We start from the raw sequence: 13292 nt of genomic DNA, 5'->3' as shown, positions 1-13292 counted from the left end.
GGTGAGGATGCATGGACAGGATGATAACTATGCCAACGAAATGATGGATGATGGAATGAATGTAAAGCTGATGTTCTCCCATGTAGACTATCACACAATTCATAATTAAACATTAAAAAAAAAAAGAAGTGTTTTCTGTTCTTCTAGCGCTCCAGGCTGGTCTGCTCATCCTTTCAAGTGGAAATTTCCCATCTCTGAAGATTCTGGATGTGGTTCAGGATTTCACCTACAGTCTTATGTACTGCAGAGGCTCCGCAGGAAGCCTCCTTCACTGGGCACGTTGTAGCCCCATTTTAGGTATTCCAATCAGTTATAGGCAGAAGTCTCTTTTCTTTTTACAGCAATGTTCATGATTAATACCTTTTTTTTCCCCCCTAAGGTCTTGTTGTGAAATGAGTGAAAGTTTACAAGGCAGATCATTAGTTTTACACTCAACAAATCATATACTTTGTTTCATTACAATAATTATAATCTCCAGTTAACAGTATTTCTGTATTTATTTTAACTCTTAAAAACAAAAACAAAAAAAGACAACTACTCAGGCATATATAATAATTTAAACCACCAAAAGGCACATTCTGTAAGCCTGTCTCCTGGCTGCTAGCTCTCAGTCCCTCTATTCCCATGAATCTAGAGTCTTCAGTTGCTCCATTTCTCCATGTCCCTATCTCTGCCTCCATCTCTGGTGTCGCTGCTTCTCTGGATAGGGTCCTGCATTCTATTTGTGCTCTTCTCGTTTGATGGTCCTAGAGTACTCTGTTTCTGGACAGTAAAATTAACTACTCCTCCTTTTTTGTTACAAAACGTCTACCTTTACAATTGTGACAGTCTCAATTAGTCATGATAACCATTACTCACTATTAAATCATAAGAATCTTATCCCCATCTCTTTTCATCATCTAGACAAGATGAAAACTATTCAGTGGGGGCTCTATCTTCCCCCACATACTCTTAAACTCCCTCTTGTAAGCCAGACACTTTGTGCTTTTATCCCCTCCTCATTTTAGGTAGCCAATATCTAAGTTGCCTTCCCTATCTACCCTGTATACAGAGGGGATAGCATTGATAGTTGATGTGAAGACTCCTTCCCTCCCTGTTGATATTGTGAGCTACTACATTCATGAGTATAGGTCAAGTTTACCAAATTGTAGCAATTTACCCTTGTTTCCTTTGACTAATACCTTTTTAACTTAAGACTTGCGGATTGGTTAACTGAGCCAAGCTGCTGTGGTTATTATAGGAAAGTGGTGAGTCAGCAGCTCCTAGGGGTGACCTCCTAGGAGCTCTAGAGTCCTGGTGGGACCCATGGGTTAATGCACTGGACTGCAAAGTCAATTTGAACTACAAGGTCAGTGGTTCAAGCTCACCGGTCGCTCCTTGGAAACCCTATGCAGGTCGCTATGTGTTGGAATTGACCCGATGACACTTAACAACAACAGGGCTGAGCTCCTGCCATACATGCTAGGGTTCCAGGCATGAAAGGAAGCAACTTAGATTCCCATTAATTGCTGATGAAAGCAAGAAAGACAGGGTAGCCTCTGGCCCGTGTCCCTTGTTGCTTAAAGGTGTTCTTGTACCAATGATGTCTCTGTGTCAGTCAGCAGAAGCTGTCTCCTACTTCTTATGCCCTCTCTTCAGTACATGCTTGCATGAGTGACTGAGCCCAGAAAGAAGGCTCCTGAGAACACTGCCTCACTGCAAGATCTAGAACTCTTCAGAATTACCAGGAACCAAAAACCTCTGGCAGGTTAGATGCTGCCAAGAGATGTGTCTTGTACTTGGCTAGGTCTTCAACTTGTTCATCTCTGCTTCCAGTTTGTGGTACCAGAGTCCCAGTGCCTGGGGCTAGAGCTGAGCCTTCTGAATTCTACGTATTCTGAAAGAAGTATTCTGGCTGGTGGTTTGGATAATCTACCTTAGGAGCTGCCAGATGGTGAAGGCAGAACCCTGAACTTGGGATCTCCAGCTTCAAACCTAAACATCTTGGGCTTTGGTTACTGGTGGCTTCCCCTGGCTGACTTTGCCTTTTGTCCTTATTGCTTCCCTGGAAGGCAGGAGCTCTGTCCCAGTGTGTGAGCCAGAGGAGAAAAGAAAGTCTATGAAGGCTCAAAGAGAACAGATATTTGCTTGGAAAAGAGAATGACTGGGCCTTCAGAAGCATCATTCCCTTTGCACTTCCCTGAATCTTGTCATGGATGTGTGGACAATGAGAACCTTTCCAGCCCTTTATCCAGACATCCAGAATGACTCAGTCCTCAGTAGACTCTGGGGTTTAAATTCATAACAGAAAAGTTTAAGAAAAGCAAAGTCTAATTTTCTTCACTTAGATGATCAATTGGCAAATTTTAGAAAGCTGGTCCTCTATCACAGAACCGCTACACCCAAGACCATTACAAGTCAGAGACATCACCCAAATACCCTCCTATCATTGCAGATTCATTCCCAAGGCCAGACAAGGAGCTCCTACAAGGAATTCCCATTCGCAGTCCTCCCCAGTAGCTCCCTGTGCTTGGGTGAGGTGGGTCCACCAGGAACATGCAGCAGGAAGGTAAGAAGTGGAAGACCAGGAGGAGTGTGGAGGGGAAGCATCCTCCCAGGCTTCTCCTAGGAAGTCTTGGGATGTGGAAGAAGGAAGGAATATGGGGGGAAAGAAGAAGAAAATATTCTGAATGGGGAATGAGCTTATCTCTCCAAATTCTTTCCCCTCTTTTGAAGGGCAAAGGATAGAGTGAGGATGGAGTAAGGTGGGATGGGGGTGGCCATGTTTGTTTTATTAAGCACTTGGCTAGTAACAGAAAGGTTGGCAGTTCGAACACACCCAGACGTGCCTTGGAAGACAAGCCCTCCGATCTGCTTCTGAAAGACCAGAACCTTGAAAACTCTAGGGAATAGTTCTGTACACATGGGATCTCCATGAGTCAGAATCAATTTGACAATTAGCAGCAGCAGCAACAACAACAACAACAACAACAACAACTATCAGCAGGAGATGCTTCAATTTTCATGATTCCATCTGCTCTTGGCCAGTGTTATAGGGGGAGCTTTTTCCAGTCACTGCCTCTCTGTTCCACACTGCTCCCCATCAGAAAGACCAGCACAAATGACCAGGGAGCTAAGGCTCACCCATAAGACAGTCCCCGAAGAAAATGGCTTGTTGTGTGGCTTCTGGGAGCAGAGTCCTGGGGGAGACTTTCTGAATGGTGGGAAGCCAGGCTGAAGAAGCCTGAGTAACCCTCTCCCAGGCGTGGTCCTCCATGCCACAGGTAAGTGGGGAGATGGAGTGTGGACACATCCTTCTTCTGCCCAGGGGTCAGAAGTGTGAATCAGCTTGGAGGACTCTTTGTGAATGGTCGGCCCCTGCCGCTGGACATGCGGCAGCAGATTGTGCGGTTGGCCGTCAGTGGGATGCGACCCTGTGACATCTCACGGAGCCTTAAGGTACTGTGTCGGGACCCTCCAGCAGGGATAAGGACAAGTAGATCTGTAGAAGGGGCCTCTTGTGATGCAAAAATCTGGAGCTGTTCCAAACGGTGGGGACCTTTGGGGCCTGGACTACTTCCTAGAAGGTCTTCTTGGATGTTAGGAAGGGGACCGACAGACACTCAAGGGGGAGGCTGGACTCCCAACTCTGTGGCCTTCTCCAGAAAGTCTGGCTTTGCCTCATACCTTCCTTCTATCTCAGAAGCACTCACTTTCTGCCCATCCTGCCTTTTCTGTTCTTGTTTCTTACCTGACCCAGGTATCAAATGGCTGTGTGAGCAAGATCCTAGGACGTTACTTTCGCACAGGTGTCTTGGAGCCCAAGGGTACTGGGGGAAGCAAGCCACGTCTAGCCACACCTCCTGTGGTGGCTCGAATTGCCCAGCTGAAGGGTGAGTGCCCAGCCCTCTTTGCCTGGGAAATCCAACGCCAGCTGTGTGCTGAAGGGCTTTGCACCCAGGACAAGACTCCCAGTGTAAGTACCTCGTCCCCCACTGGAGCTGGCAAATGGGCTGACTGGGGAGAATATGGTCTCTGAGTGCTGCAAACAGTCTGTATTTGACTGTTAACCTAAAGGTTGGTGGTTTGAACCCACCCAGTGGTCCCATGGAAGAAAGATCAGCTGATCTGCTTCTGTAAAGGATTATAACCAAAAATACCCGCCAGTGTAGCACTACACTGCAATGCACGGGGTCACCGTGAGTTGGAGTTGATCGACAGCAGCAGGTTTTGTTGTTGTAGCAGTTGTTACTTTGGGGGAGATTTAAGTTTCCTTCTTATATGGCAATGTGGGCCCCTCTGGTTAGGAATCAGGGCTCCTGGGTTCTCTTTTGATCCAAATGTTTCTCTTCTTAGTGATAGTGATGAGAGAGGTAAGAAGAAGGAAGCATTGGGGGAGAGAGGAGGCTGCTGCCCTTGGGAAAGATTGAGGTGGGGAGAAAGGATACACAGGAAAATGACCTCAGGATGCACCCCTGCATGGTGCACCATTAAAGCCATTCGACACCCCAATGTCCCCAGGTCTCCTCCATCAACCGAGTTCTGCGGGCACTACGGGAGGACCAGAGATTGTCCTGTGCCCAGCTCCAGCCACCAGGTAGGTCTTGGAGCTGCCCCTGAGATAATCACAGCCAAATCTTCAACATTTAAATCTTCAAAGTCCTTTTTGTTACATTTATTTATCTAAATTTGTTTCCATTTATTTATTTATGGTGATTTGGGTGAAGCAAATTGGTTTTCCACTCAACAATTCTTGCACATTTTGTTTTGTGACATTGGATGCAATTCCCTACAGTGTAACAGCACTCTTCCCATTTCCTCTGTTTTAACCATTTCTATTTGTCCTCCTTTCCTATCCTTTCCTGCCTTCTGAGGTTTATCTAAACAAATGCTGCCCTTTGATCGCATCTGGTTGATGGTCCTGAGGAGTGTGTTATTATTGGTATTATTGTTCACCTTGGAAGTCTATTGTTTGCCTGGAAGTTGAGCCATGGTAGTGAGTTCAGTTAGCGGCTTGAAGGGTATCTACCAGCCATGGGTTTAGGAGTTCCACCAGTTTCTATCACATCAGTATGCCTGATCTCAAAGCCCTTTTTAGTTCTTTCTTAGATCACCTTCACAACAACATGCAAGGAGGGCCTGGCAGGGACTCCCATTCTCTCCTGACAGAAAAAATTGAGATTCAGAGAGGTTCAGGAATCCCAAGGTTACTATTGTTGTTGTTGTTAGGTGCCATCGAGTTGGTACCAAGTCATAGCGAGCTTATGTACAGCATAACAAAACACTGTCCGCTCCTGGGCCAACGTCACTACTGTTGCCACACTTGAGCCCATTGATGCTGCCACTTTGCCAATCCATCTAGCTGGGGGTCTTCCTCTTTTTCTCTGACCCTCCACCTTACCAAACATGGTATCTTTCTCCAGCAACTGGTCTCTCCTGACAATACGTCTAAAGTATGAGAGACGAAGTTTGGCCATCCTGGCCTCCAAGAAGTACTCTGGCTGCACTGCTTCCAATACAGATCTGTTGTTTCTTTTGGCAGCCCATGGCACTTTCAATATTCTCCTCCAACACCATAACTCAAAAGAATCAATTCTTCTGTGGTCTTCCTTATGCACTGTCCAGCTTTTGCATGCATACGAGGTTATTGAAAACACCATGGCTTGGGTCAGATGCACATTAGTCCTCAAGCTGACATCTCTGCTCTTCAACACTTTAAAAAGTTTACTAGGTAAGGGTTATAGGACCTAGATCAGAATCCAGGTTCCCTAACCCTGGAGTTCATAAGATAGCTGAGGAAGAGTCAAGATTTTCTATACCCTCCTTTTGCCTCATGTATACCTTCTCAGAGTTTCCTCCAGGTTTTGTGGAGTTGGGCCACCTGGGTGGACCCCAAATCACAAAGCATGTACTCCATTCTTAGATTGAGCATGCTTCTGTAGCCATCTCCAAGCAACTGTGACTGTCCCAGACGCTCTCCTCTGCTCTTCATGTTGTCTCCCATTCCTGACCCCCATCCCAGGGATGTGGCGATCCATGTGACTAACAGAATCACTGCTGCAAAATCACCACAAGTCATTGTCATTCTTTCAGTTGTTTTGGCTCCAGCTCCTCCCACTTCCCATAGTGCCTCTGAGCTTTCTCGAGGTCCCCACCCAGGGACTGGCCACCGGAATCGGACTATCTTCTCCCCAGGCCAAGCGGAGGCACTGGAGCAAGGTACTGGGGCAGGGCAGACAGTCGGTCAGAGGTCCTCAGTGTGGTCCTTGGGCCTGGGCCTGTGGGCAAAGGCTGAGAGATGCAGACTGTGGGGGGAGCCCACCTTGGGGAGGAAGGCTGTGGCTGCTGGGGAGTAGGGCCTGTGGGGAGACCCAGGCTGCCTTCTTGCCCCATGCCCTCACTCTGTGAGCCCAACTCCTGCAGCGTTCCTGCGTGGGCAATATCCTGACTCGGTGACCCGTGGGAAGCTGGCTGCTGACACCTCCCTACCTGAGGACACGGTGAGGGTGAGTGAGCTTTGTGACACAGTATGCGCAAACTGTAAGGAAAGAGTCCTCGCAGACAGGGGTTTGGTTTCCCATGAGGTTGACAGGGAGGCAAGAAGGTGGGAAGAGAAATCCGAGGTAAGGGATCCCTTTTCCTCTTCAGCTGACTGCTCCTCTGTCTCTCCCACCCAGAGCCTTTGAGGTGAGGGAGGGGACAGAGCATGGAGGAAGGATATCAAGTCAGGTCTGAGGAAGGGTCTATGCTTTCAGTTCAGACCAAGAACATGTGGTGGGGCAACAGGCAGCTGGGCAGCTAGGAGCACAGTCAGCTCCATTGTTCTTGTCCTTCCTCAGGTCTGGTTTTCGAACCGAAGAGCCAAATGGCGCCGGCAAGAGAAATTCAAGTGTGAAACACAACTGCCAGGTGATTTCTCTATGTCCTTATCCATCCATCTATCTATCTATCTATCCATCACCATATATCAATCCTCATCCATCCTTTCACATCCACTCAGCCATCAGTAATCATATATCCATGATCCATTCATATATCACCCATCTGTTCCTATCCACCCACCATTGATCAATTCCCATCCATCCATCAGCAATCATCTATCCCTATCTGTCCATCCATCTCATCCATCCTCATCCATCCATTCCCACCTAGCTATCCATTCCCATCCATTGATCCATCCATCATCCACCATCCAATCATCATCCATCCCGTTATCTAGTCCCACCCATCCATCCATCCCCATCCATCTATCCATTCCCATACATCAACAATCTTTCATCTGTCCATCATGCATTCATATATCCATCCCAAAGTATCTACTTCCATCCATTTATTCCCATCCATTTCACTCCTCCCCTGCAAGAAGTTCCTAGACCCTACATCTGACCTCTCATTCTTCTCCATTCGCTCCATTGTCTCTGAGTGGTTCTACTCTCACCTTCTAGGTGCTTCCCAGGGTCTGACTGGACCAGGTATTTCCTCAGGGATCATCACTGCACAGGTACCCAGGAGGAGACAGAAGTTTGTGAACTAGGGAAACTGAAGGGCTCACCGTCTCCCCTATTCCTGCTGAAGGCCTGAGCTAGAATCCTCAGCTCCCAAAGGCACCCACAGTGCCTGGAAAGGGCAATTGCCATAGTCTTGAGTTATATGGGTTACAGACTGGGTTGTGGGCAGTCCTGAGCCTCCCCCTGCTAACTAGAGGGCATCACTGGAAGCTGACGTTTCTGTGGATTTTTTTTCACAGTCCTCTGGAAGTGTGTCCACAGCAGCCCTCCCTGACCTGGAACCCCGGGGCCCCTCCTGCTATCAACTGTACTGGGGGATAGCACCAGAAAAGTGTTTGAATGACACCCCACCTCAAGCCTGTCTTGAATCCTGCTGGGGTAAGAATCCAGGCCAGACCCTTCATCCTGCAGGGTGTAGGAGGTTTCATGGGAGGACTTGGATCTCCAGTTGGATCATCCTCACTCTTTGCATGGCTCTCAAAGTTGAGGATAACATATTCTGAGCCTACGGTACCACTTCCAGCCAGAGCAGAATGGGGTTGGGATTTAAGTATGTAGATTCAGCGTAGGGAACTAATGTCTTGGCCTCTCTTCCTCTAGTGATGTTGAGGGTTGGGGGTGGGAGTAACACACCTAGGTTCTCTCTCTCTCTGTTCCTGCAGGCTGCTTGCCCCCAGAGCGGAGTTCCTGGGATTCAATTAGGCTTTGCTCTTCCTGTCACTGTCCCTGCCGCCAGTCTTGGTGCCCCGCAAGCCCTGCTCTGGCCTGGCTGCCTACCACTGTAGGCCTGAAATGAGAGAAAAGGACTAGAGTGAAAAGGAGAAGGGGGAGGTAAAATCTAATACTGCCTGCTGAAGCAAATTGCTGCTCCTTTCTCCTGCCTCCCTGCATTGAGTATCACCTGAGGGGGAGGACCCCAGAAGTGAAGACAACATATTTATAAGAGGGTGCTTCTCCTCAGTAATAAAAACATTTCTCTTTATTATTAGAACTTCCTGTCGTCTGTCATGAGTTTCTCACGAACACAAATTTACTCAGCCTTTTATGTAACATTCGTAAACAATTTGCCACATTGCTTGCTCACACTCACACTCATGTTACCTCCCTCCCTCCCTCCCTCCCTACCTACCTACCTGTGTTTGGGTGCTCAAACACCTACACATATACACACATGCATACACACAAATGCACACACTGATGTTACATCATATCACATCACCCCTAAGTCCTTCAACATACATCTCTAAACATGAGGACCTTCCCAGACACTACTGCATCTAAGAAAATCTTAAAATAATGTCATTTAAGAAAAGAGAAAATAATTCCATTGCATATGCACTTTTCTGTAACAGCAAGCAGAGTGGAAATGCTATTTCTCAAATATTTTGCGTTTTCATTTAGGCATTTCCTTGGGGCATGTCTGCTTAGTTCTTCTTGAAGGTAAGTTCCAAATCTCCTCAATTGTGTGCCCCCTACAGAGGCTTTCTAGACTCCTGGGAGGAAGTCTTGGGATGCTGGAGAAAGGAGGGGCATGAGGGAGAGTGAAGAGGATATTCTGAATCAGGGATGAACACATCTCTCCAAGTTCGTTCTCTCTTTTGATGGGCAGGTGATGGCACGATGGAATGATGATGGTACAAGACGCTATCAGGGTTGTTGTTGTGGCTTGAAGCGCCCACCTTGTGACTAGCAGCTCAGTGCGTATCCTACAGTGCCACACCACGACACATTTTATTCCCATCTAGGCCAGGTACTCTCCTTTAAGAGGTCTCTCTAGCATCAAATACTCTTGAGTTGTGGTCAATCCAGTGACCACCATCCACTTGTATCTATTTAAATGTATGAAACTGAAGAAAATAAACAGTTCAGTTCCTTAATCCTACTTGTTGTTTGTTGCCATGTGCTGTGGAGTCGGTTCCGACTCATAGTGACCCTGTACAGGGTTTCCGAGGCTGTAAATCTTTACGGGAGCAGAAAGCCTCATCTTCTTCCCGTGGAACAGTTGGTAGTTTCAAACTGCCAACCTTGAGGTTAGCAGCCTGATTTGTAACCAGTACGCTACCAGAGCTCACCCACTACCTATATACCATTTAAAATTCTTTTGTAGGCAAATCTGATTTGTAGTGACAGCCTGGGGCCAAAAGTGGAGATGAAATGACTATTAAGGGGCAAGGGCAAATTCTGGAGGTGACAGAAATATTTTCTAGCTTGATTGTCACATGGCTACATGGATATATGTATTTCTCAAAACTTACTAAGTGGTACACTTGAAAATGGATGCATTTTATTGCATGCAAATTGTGCCTAGATCAAGTTGACCCAAAAAGAGAGGTTCCGTTGGATGTAGACGACCATTTATTCACAAAAAAAGCATCCACAATGTTCCTCACACTTCACTTGCACCTTTGACCATGTGGTCATCTGTCTAAGAATGGAGAAGGAATGGCTCAGGGCTTAAGGCAGAGACGGAAAAGAAATTCTCACCTGGGCTAGGTAGTAGCCATTGACTGAACGAAGCTGCAGAGTGGGGGTCTCCCTGTCACATTCAAACTGGAACATGGCCATTGGGGTTAAGTGCTCCGAGGCAGCATACACCTCAACATCTGCAGAGAAGAACTTGTCAGAGGGAGACACGAGTCCTGGCCTCCCCTTGTCCCTCAGTCTCAGCCTCTCTTCTTGCATTGCCACTGGAATGCTCTTTGCATTCCCTCTTCAGCCTTGAGCATCTTAACGTTGGATGAACAACGTGGTAGCCTGGAGAAGACCCAACTGACTTTCCCCTAAAGTCCACGTCCCTGCTTTCATGTCCTTCTCCATGGTACAAGAGACTCCATGGAACCCCAGGATCTTACTTATCAGCAGGTTCAACAAACCTTGCATATCCCAAACATACTTCCCTCTTTTCCACAGCCAACCCTCTCTCCCGGTTGTGCTGGCCCCAGCACTTGCCGTAGAAGACAGAGACCAACTTCCGTGCCTTTGACTTGAGGCTGACCCAGGCTGGACAGTGTTGTAAGATGAACCACTCCTCGCCCCGACAGGGACTGGAGCCCAGTCCTAGGAGCAGCCGTGGGCCCTGTGGGTAGAGCATGCCCCCTTCTCCATCGCTCAGCGCCACCAGCCCTCCAGGCCGCACTTGCATGTGAAAGATGGTCTGAGATGAGGGCTGGGAGACCAGCCGGTCCAAGTGGGACAGGAAAAGGTGTGTCGAGGTCTCCAGGTGATAGCAGCCATCTTGGAAATGCAACAGGAAGCCACACTCCTTTAGACAGGGAATGGGAGTGTCCACCCAGACTCGGCCGACAGTGGGGTCCGCCCGTGCGTAGCAGCGGTTGAGGGGGCTGTAGAGGGTCACGTGGACGTGCAGGGCTGGCCGCGGAGTCCACATGTGATAAGCTGAGAGGACCCTCGATTTGCAGAACACATCCTTGCCGTCCGACTCCAGGTAGTGCCCAGTGATCATGCACTGGAGGGTCCACTTACCGTTCCGGTGGAAACGCAGCAGGAAGCACCCATGGTGGCTGTTCCTGGGCCTCCCGTAGCACACAGAGCCATCACCGTCCGACAGCAGGCAGAGGCCCTGCAGGCTTCTGAGTCGAACCACTGCCTGTGACTCTTGTTCATTGCTCACCAGGAGCTCCCACATCTGGTACATCAGGAGGGAGATGGGGGAGATCAGCCCTGCCAGGTGAGTAACCCAAGGAGCCTGACCACATCACTCCTGATACCACCCTAGCACCACCTTCCTTCCCTCTCTGCATCAGCCCTGGGGTCTTCTGCTCTGACCCTCCCAAGTAGCAGCAATCCGAAAGATCTCAGGGCACCCCTGGAGCCAAAGTGCTTCTCAAGATTCAAAGGAAGGTTCTAGATGCCCACTTCCTCCAAGTAACAGAGGTAAGCTGTATTCTCCCTTTCTTGATCCATTTCTTTTGGTAACGGATTTTCTAAGAAATGCTTTCTTTTCAGTCTTGCCTCTCTCCTCCTTGCTGATGGTGATAGTGGATAGAACACTCAACTATGCCTCTAGCCCCAAGACCATTTCCCCAACATGGCAGGAGAAAAGCAAGACTCTTAGAGGTGGGTCCAGGCTTCCCTGGGGGGCCCTCTCCAGAAATGAGCGTGGAAGAGTGACAGCTGAAGTGCACTTGTCAGGTTTAGTCTAGTGACAAGTGAGACCACTGTGCTCCTGCCTTGTCCATGTAGTCACTCCACAGACGCCAAGGTCCCTCTCTAAAATGGAGGCCAACTCTCCTAGGACTGCTGAGACCCCCATTCTGCCTAAACTGTAACCAGAACCAAACCATAGACCTGTCCACTGCTCCTGGACCCTCCAACTCTCTGTGATGACACTAGTAGGACAAGGTGAGGTTAGGGCTGGGGCTTCCCGGAGTAGGACAGGTTTAGAGAGGAGAGACAGAGCAATGGAGACCCATGGGCAAAAGCCTGGAAGAAGGAGGGTCTTGGCTTGGTGATGATTAGGTTGATAGTGCACCCCTCCACCCCCAAAGGAGACCTTGACCACTTAAGACAGTTGGTTCCAGCACAGGTTTGCTTTGTTACCTGTCTCTTGCCCAAGCCCTTTGCTGTAGCAGTGACCGTATTCTTATAAGCCTCAAAAGTGAGGTAGGTTCCTGCCCAGCTGATGAGCCCAACCCTTAGGTCCTCGGACTTGGGCCGCCTCTGCATCCACTCTGCCTCCTCCATGGGGCTGGTACTATAGGCGGTGATTTGGTCCGGCCCAGCCTTTCCCCCAGTGGTGAGATTCCACAGGCCATAGGGCCCAGATGAGCCCTATAGTGCCCACCAGAAGGGGTCCCCAGAGGAAGCTTTCGGGTAGAGACTGGCCCTGGGCCCAGCACCTCTGTGACCCGGCAGCATTATGACTGTGGGGGATACCTCTTATCTTGCCACAGTGGGGAAAGGGCATTGGTGCAACAATCCCTGACCCAGAGGAAGTGGGTCCACGGCTGTGGCCTTCACCTCTGTCCAGCACCCCAGGCAGAGGCTGGTGAGGATTGGAATCTGAACTGCAGCCAGTGCTACGGCCCACCTGTAACTCAAGTAAGTCCCTCCCCCTCTACACTGGTTTCTCATTTTGGTTAACAGGAATGAATCCAGCCACTTTCCTCCCTAGGAAGTGGGGTCTGCCTGGCTCCTTGGAGACACCAATGCTCTTTTGGTATTCAAGGGAGCCAAGAAAAATCGATTAAGCTTCAAGGGCCTTGGGGTGACGAGGCTGACAGGTCTTAAAAGTTACTTTATATTTTTGATATTGTGAATATACCAGGAGGCTTTCAAAAAGTTCATGGAAAAATGAAAATGAAGAGGATGGAATTTCCCCATGGCCTCTGTGAAGCCCCCTCATACACAGCAGAGGCAGTTCTTTCACGCACAACTTGGTGACACTGATGACTGGGTTGTGTGACAGTTCTCATCCTGCTTTTCCAAGCTGCCCCTCCCCCATGGACAAACTCACTGCCACCTAAACTTCTATTTCATTTTTCGAGTTCCTGTTGTCCATTTGATTCCATGTAAACAACTGCAAGGTCAGTGGTTCAAACCCACCAGCCGCCCTGCAGGACAAAGATGAAGCTGTCTGCTACTGTAAAAACGTACAGTGTCTGAAACTCAACAGGAACAGTTCTACTTTGTCCTATAGTCTACTGAGCTGGAGTCTACCAGACAGCAGTGAGTTTAGATGGAGCTTAAAAGAACACAACGCTCAAGGCAGACCATCTTTACTAGTTAAAACTACTGTTTGGTTTCAAGACTTCAGAGATTTTTAAAGTTGAAAGATGATCTCAG

General features: G+C 48.5%; 2 protein-coding genes across 2 annotated transcripts in view; one reads left to right on the top strand and one right to left on the bottom strand.

Moving 5' to 3' along the window:
• The window catches only part of PAX4 (paired box 4), a 51949-nt gene extending 43677 nt beyond the window's left edge, over positions 1–8272 (top strand). The window contains 10 exon segments of the mRNA XM_006878183.1: positions 3308–3438; positions 3740–3955; positions 4501–4576; positions 6073–6198; positions 6403–6485; positions 6819–6888; positions 7425–7480; positions 7727–7865; positions 8150–8211; positions 8213–8272. Of these exon segments, the coding sequence (XP_006878245.1) occupies positions 3308–3438; positions 3740–3955; positions 4501–4576; positions 6073–6198; positions 6403–6485; positions 6819–6888; positions 7425–7480; positions 7727–7865; positions 8150–8211; positions 8213–8272 (1019 nt within the window).
• A 1601-nt stretch (positions 8273–9873) lies between these two features.
• On the bottom strand, positions 9874–12191 carry FSCN3 (fascin actin-bundling protein 3, testicular). Its single transcript, XM_006861216.1, has 4 exons — positions 12048–12191; positions 10437–11133; positions 9972–10090; positions 9874–9912 (listed from the first exon to the last, which is right to left on the bottom strand). The coding sequence occupies exons 1-4, from the start codon at positions 12189–12191 to the stop codon at positions 9874–9876; spliced, it is 999 nt and encodes a 332-aa protein (XP_006861278.1).
• Between the last annotated feature and the right edge of the window lie 1101 nt (positions 12192–13292).

The sequence above is a fragment of the Chrysochloris asiatica genome, unplaced genomic scaffold (genome assembly GCF_000296735.1).
Source record: "Chrysochloris asiatica unplaced genomic scaffold, ChrAsi1.0 scaffold00041, whole genome shotgun sequence".
NCBI classification, from domain to species: Eukaryota; Metazoa; Chordata; class Mammalia; order Afrosoricida; family Chrysochloridae; genus Chrysochloris; species Chrysochloris asiatica.
The sequence above is the reverse complement of the archived record's forward strand: the minus strand, read 5'-3'. Positions and strand labels throughout refer to the sequence as shown.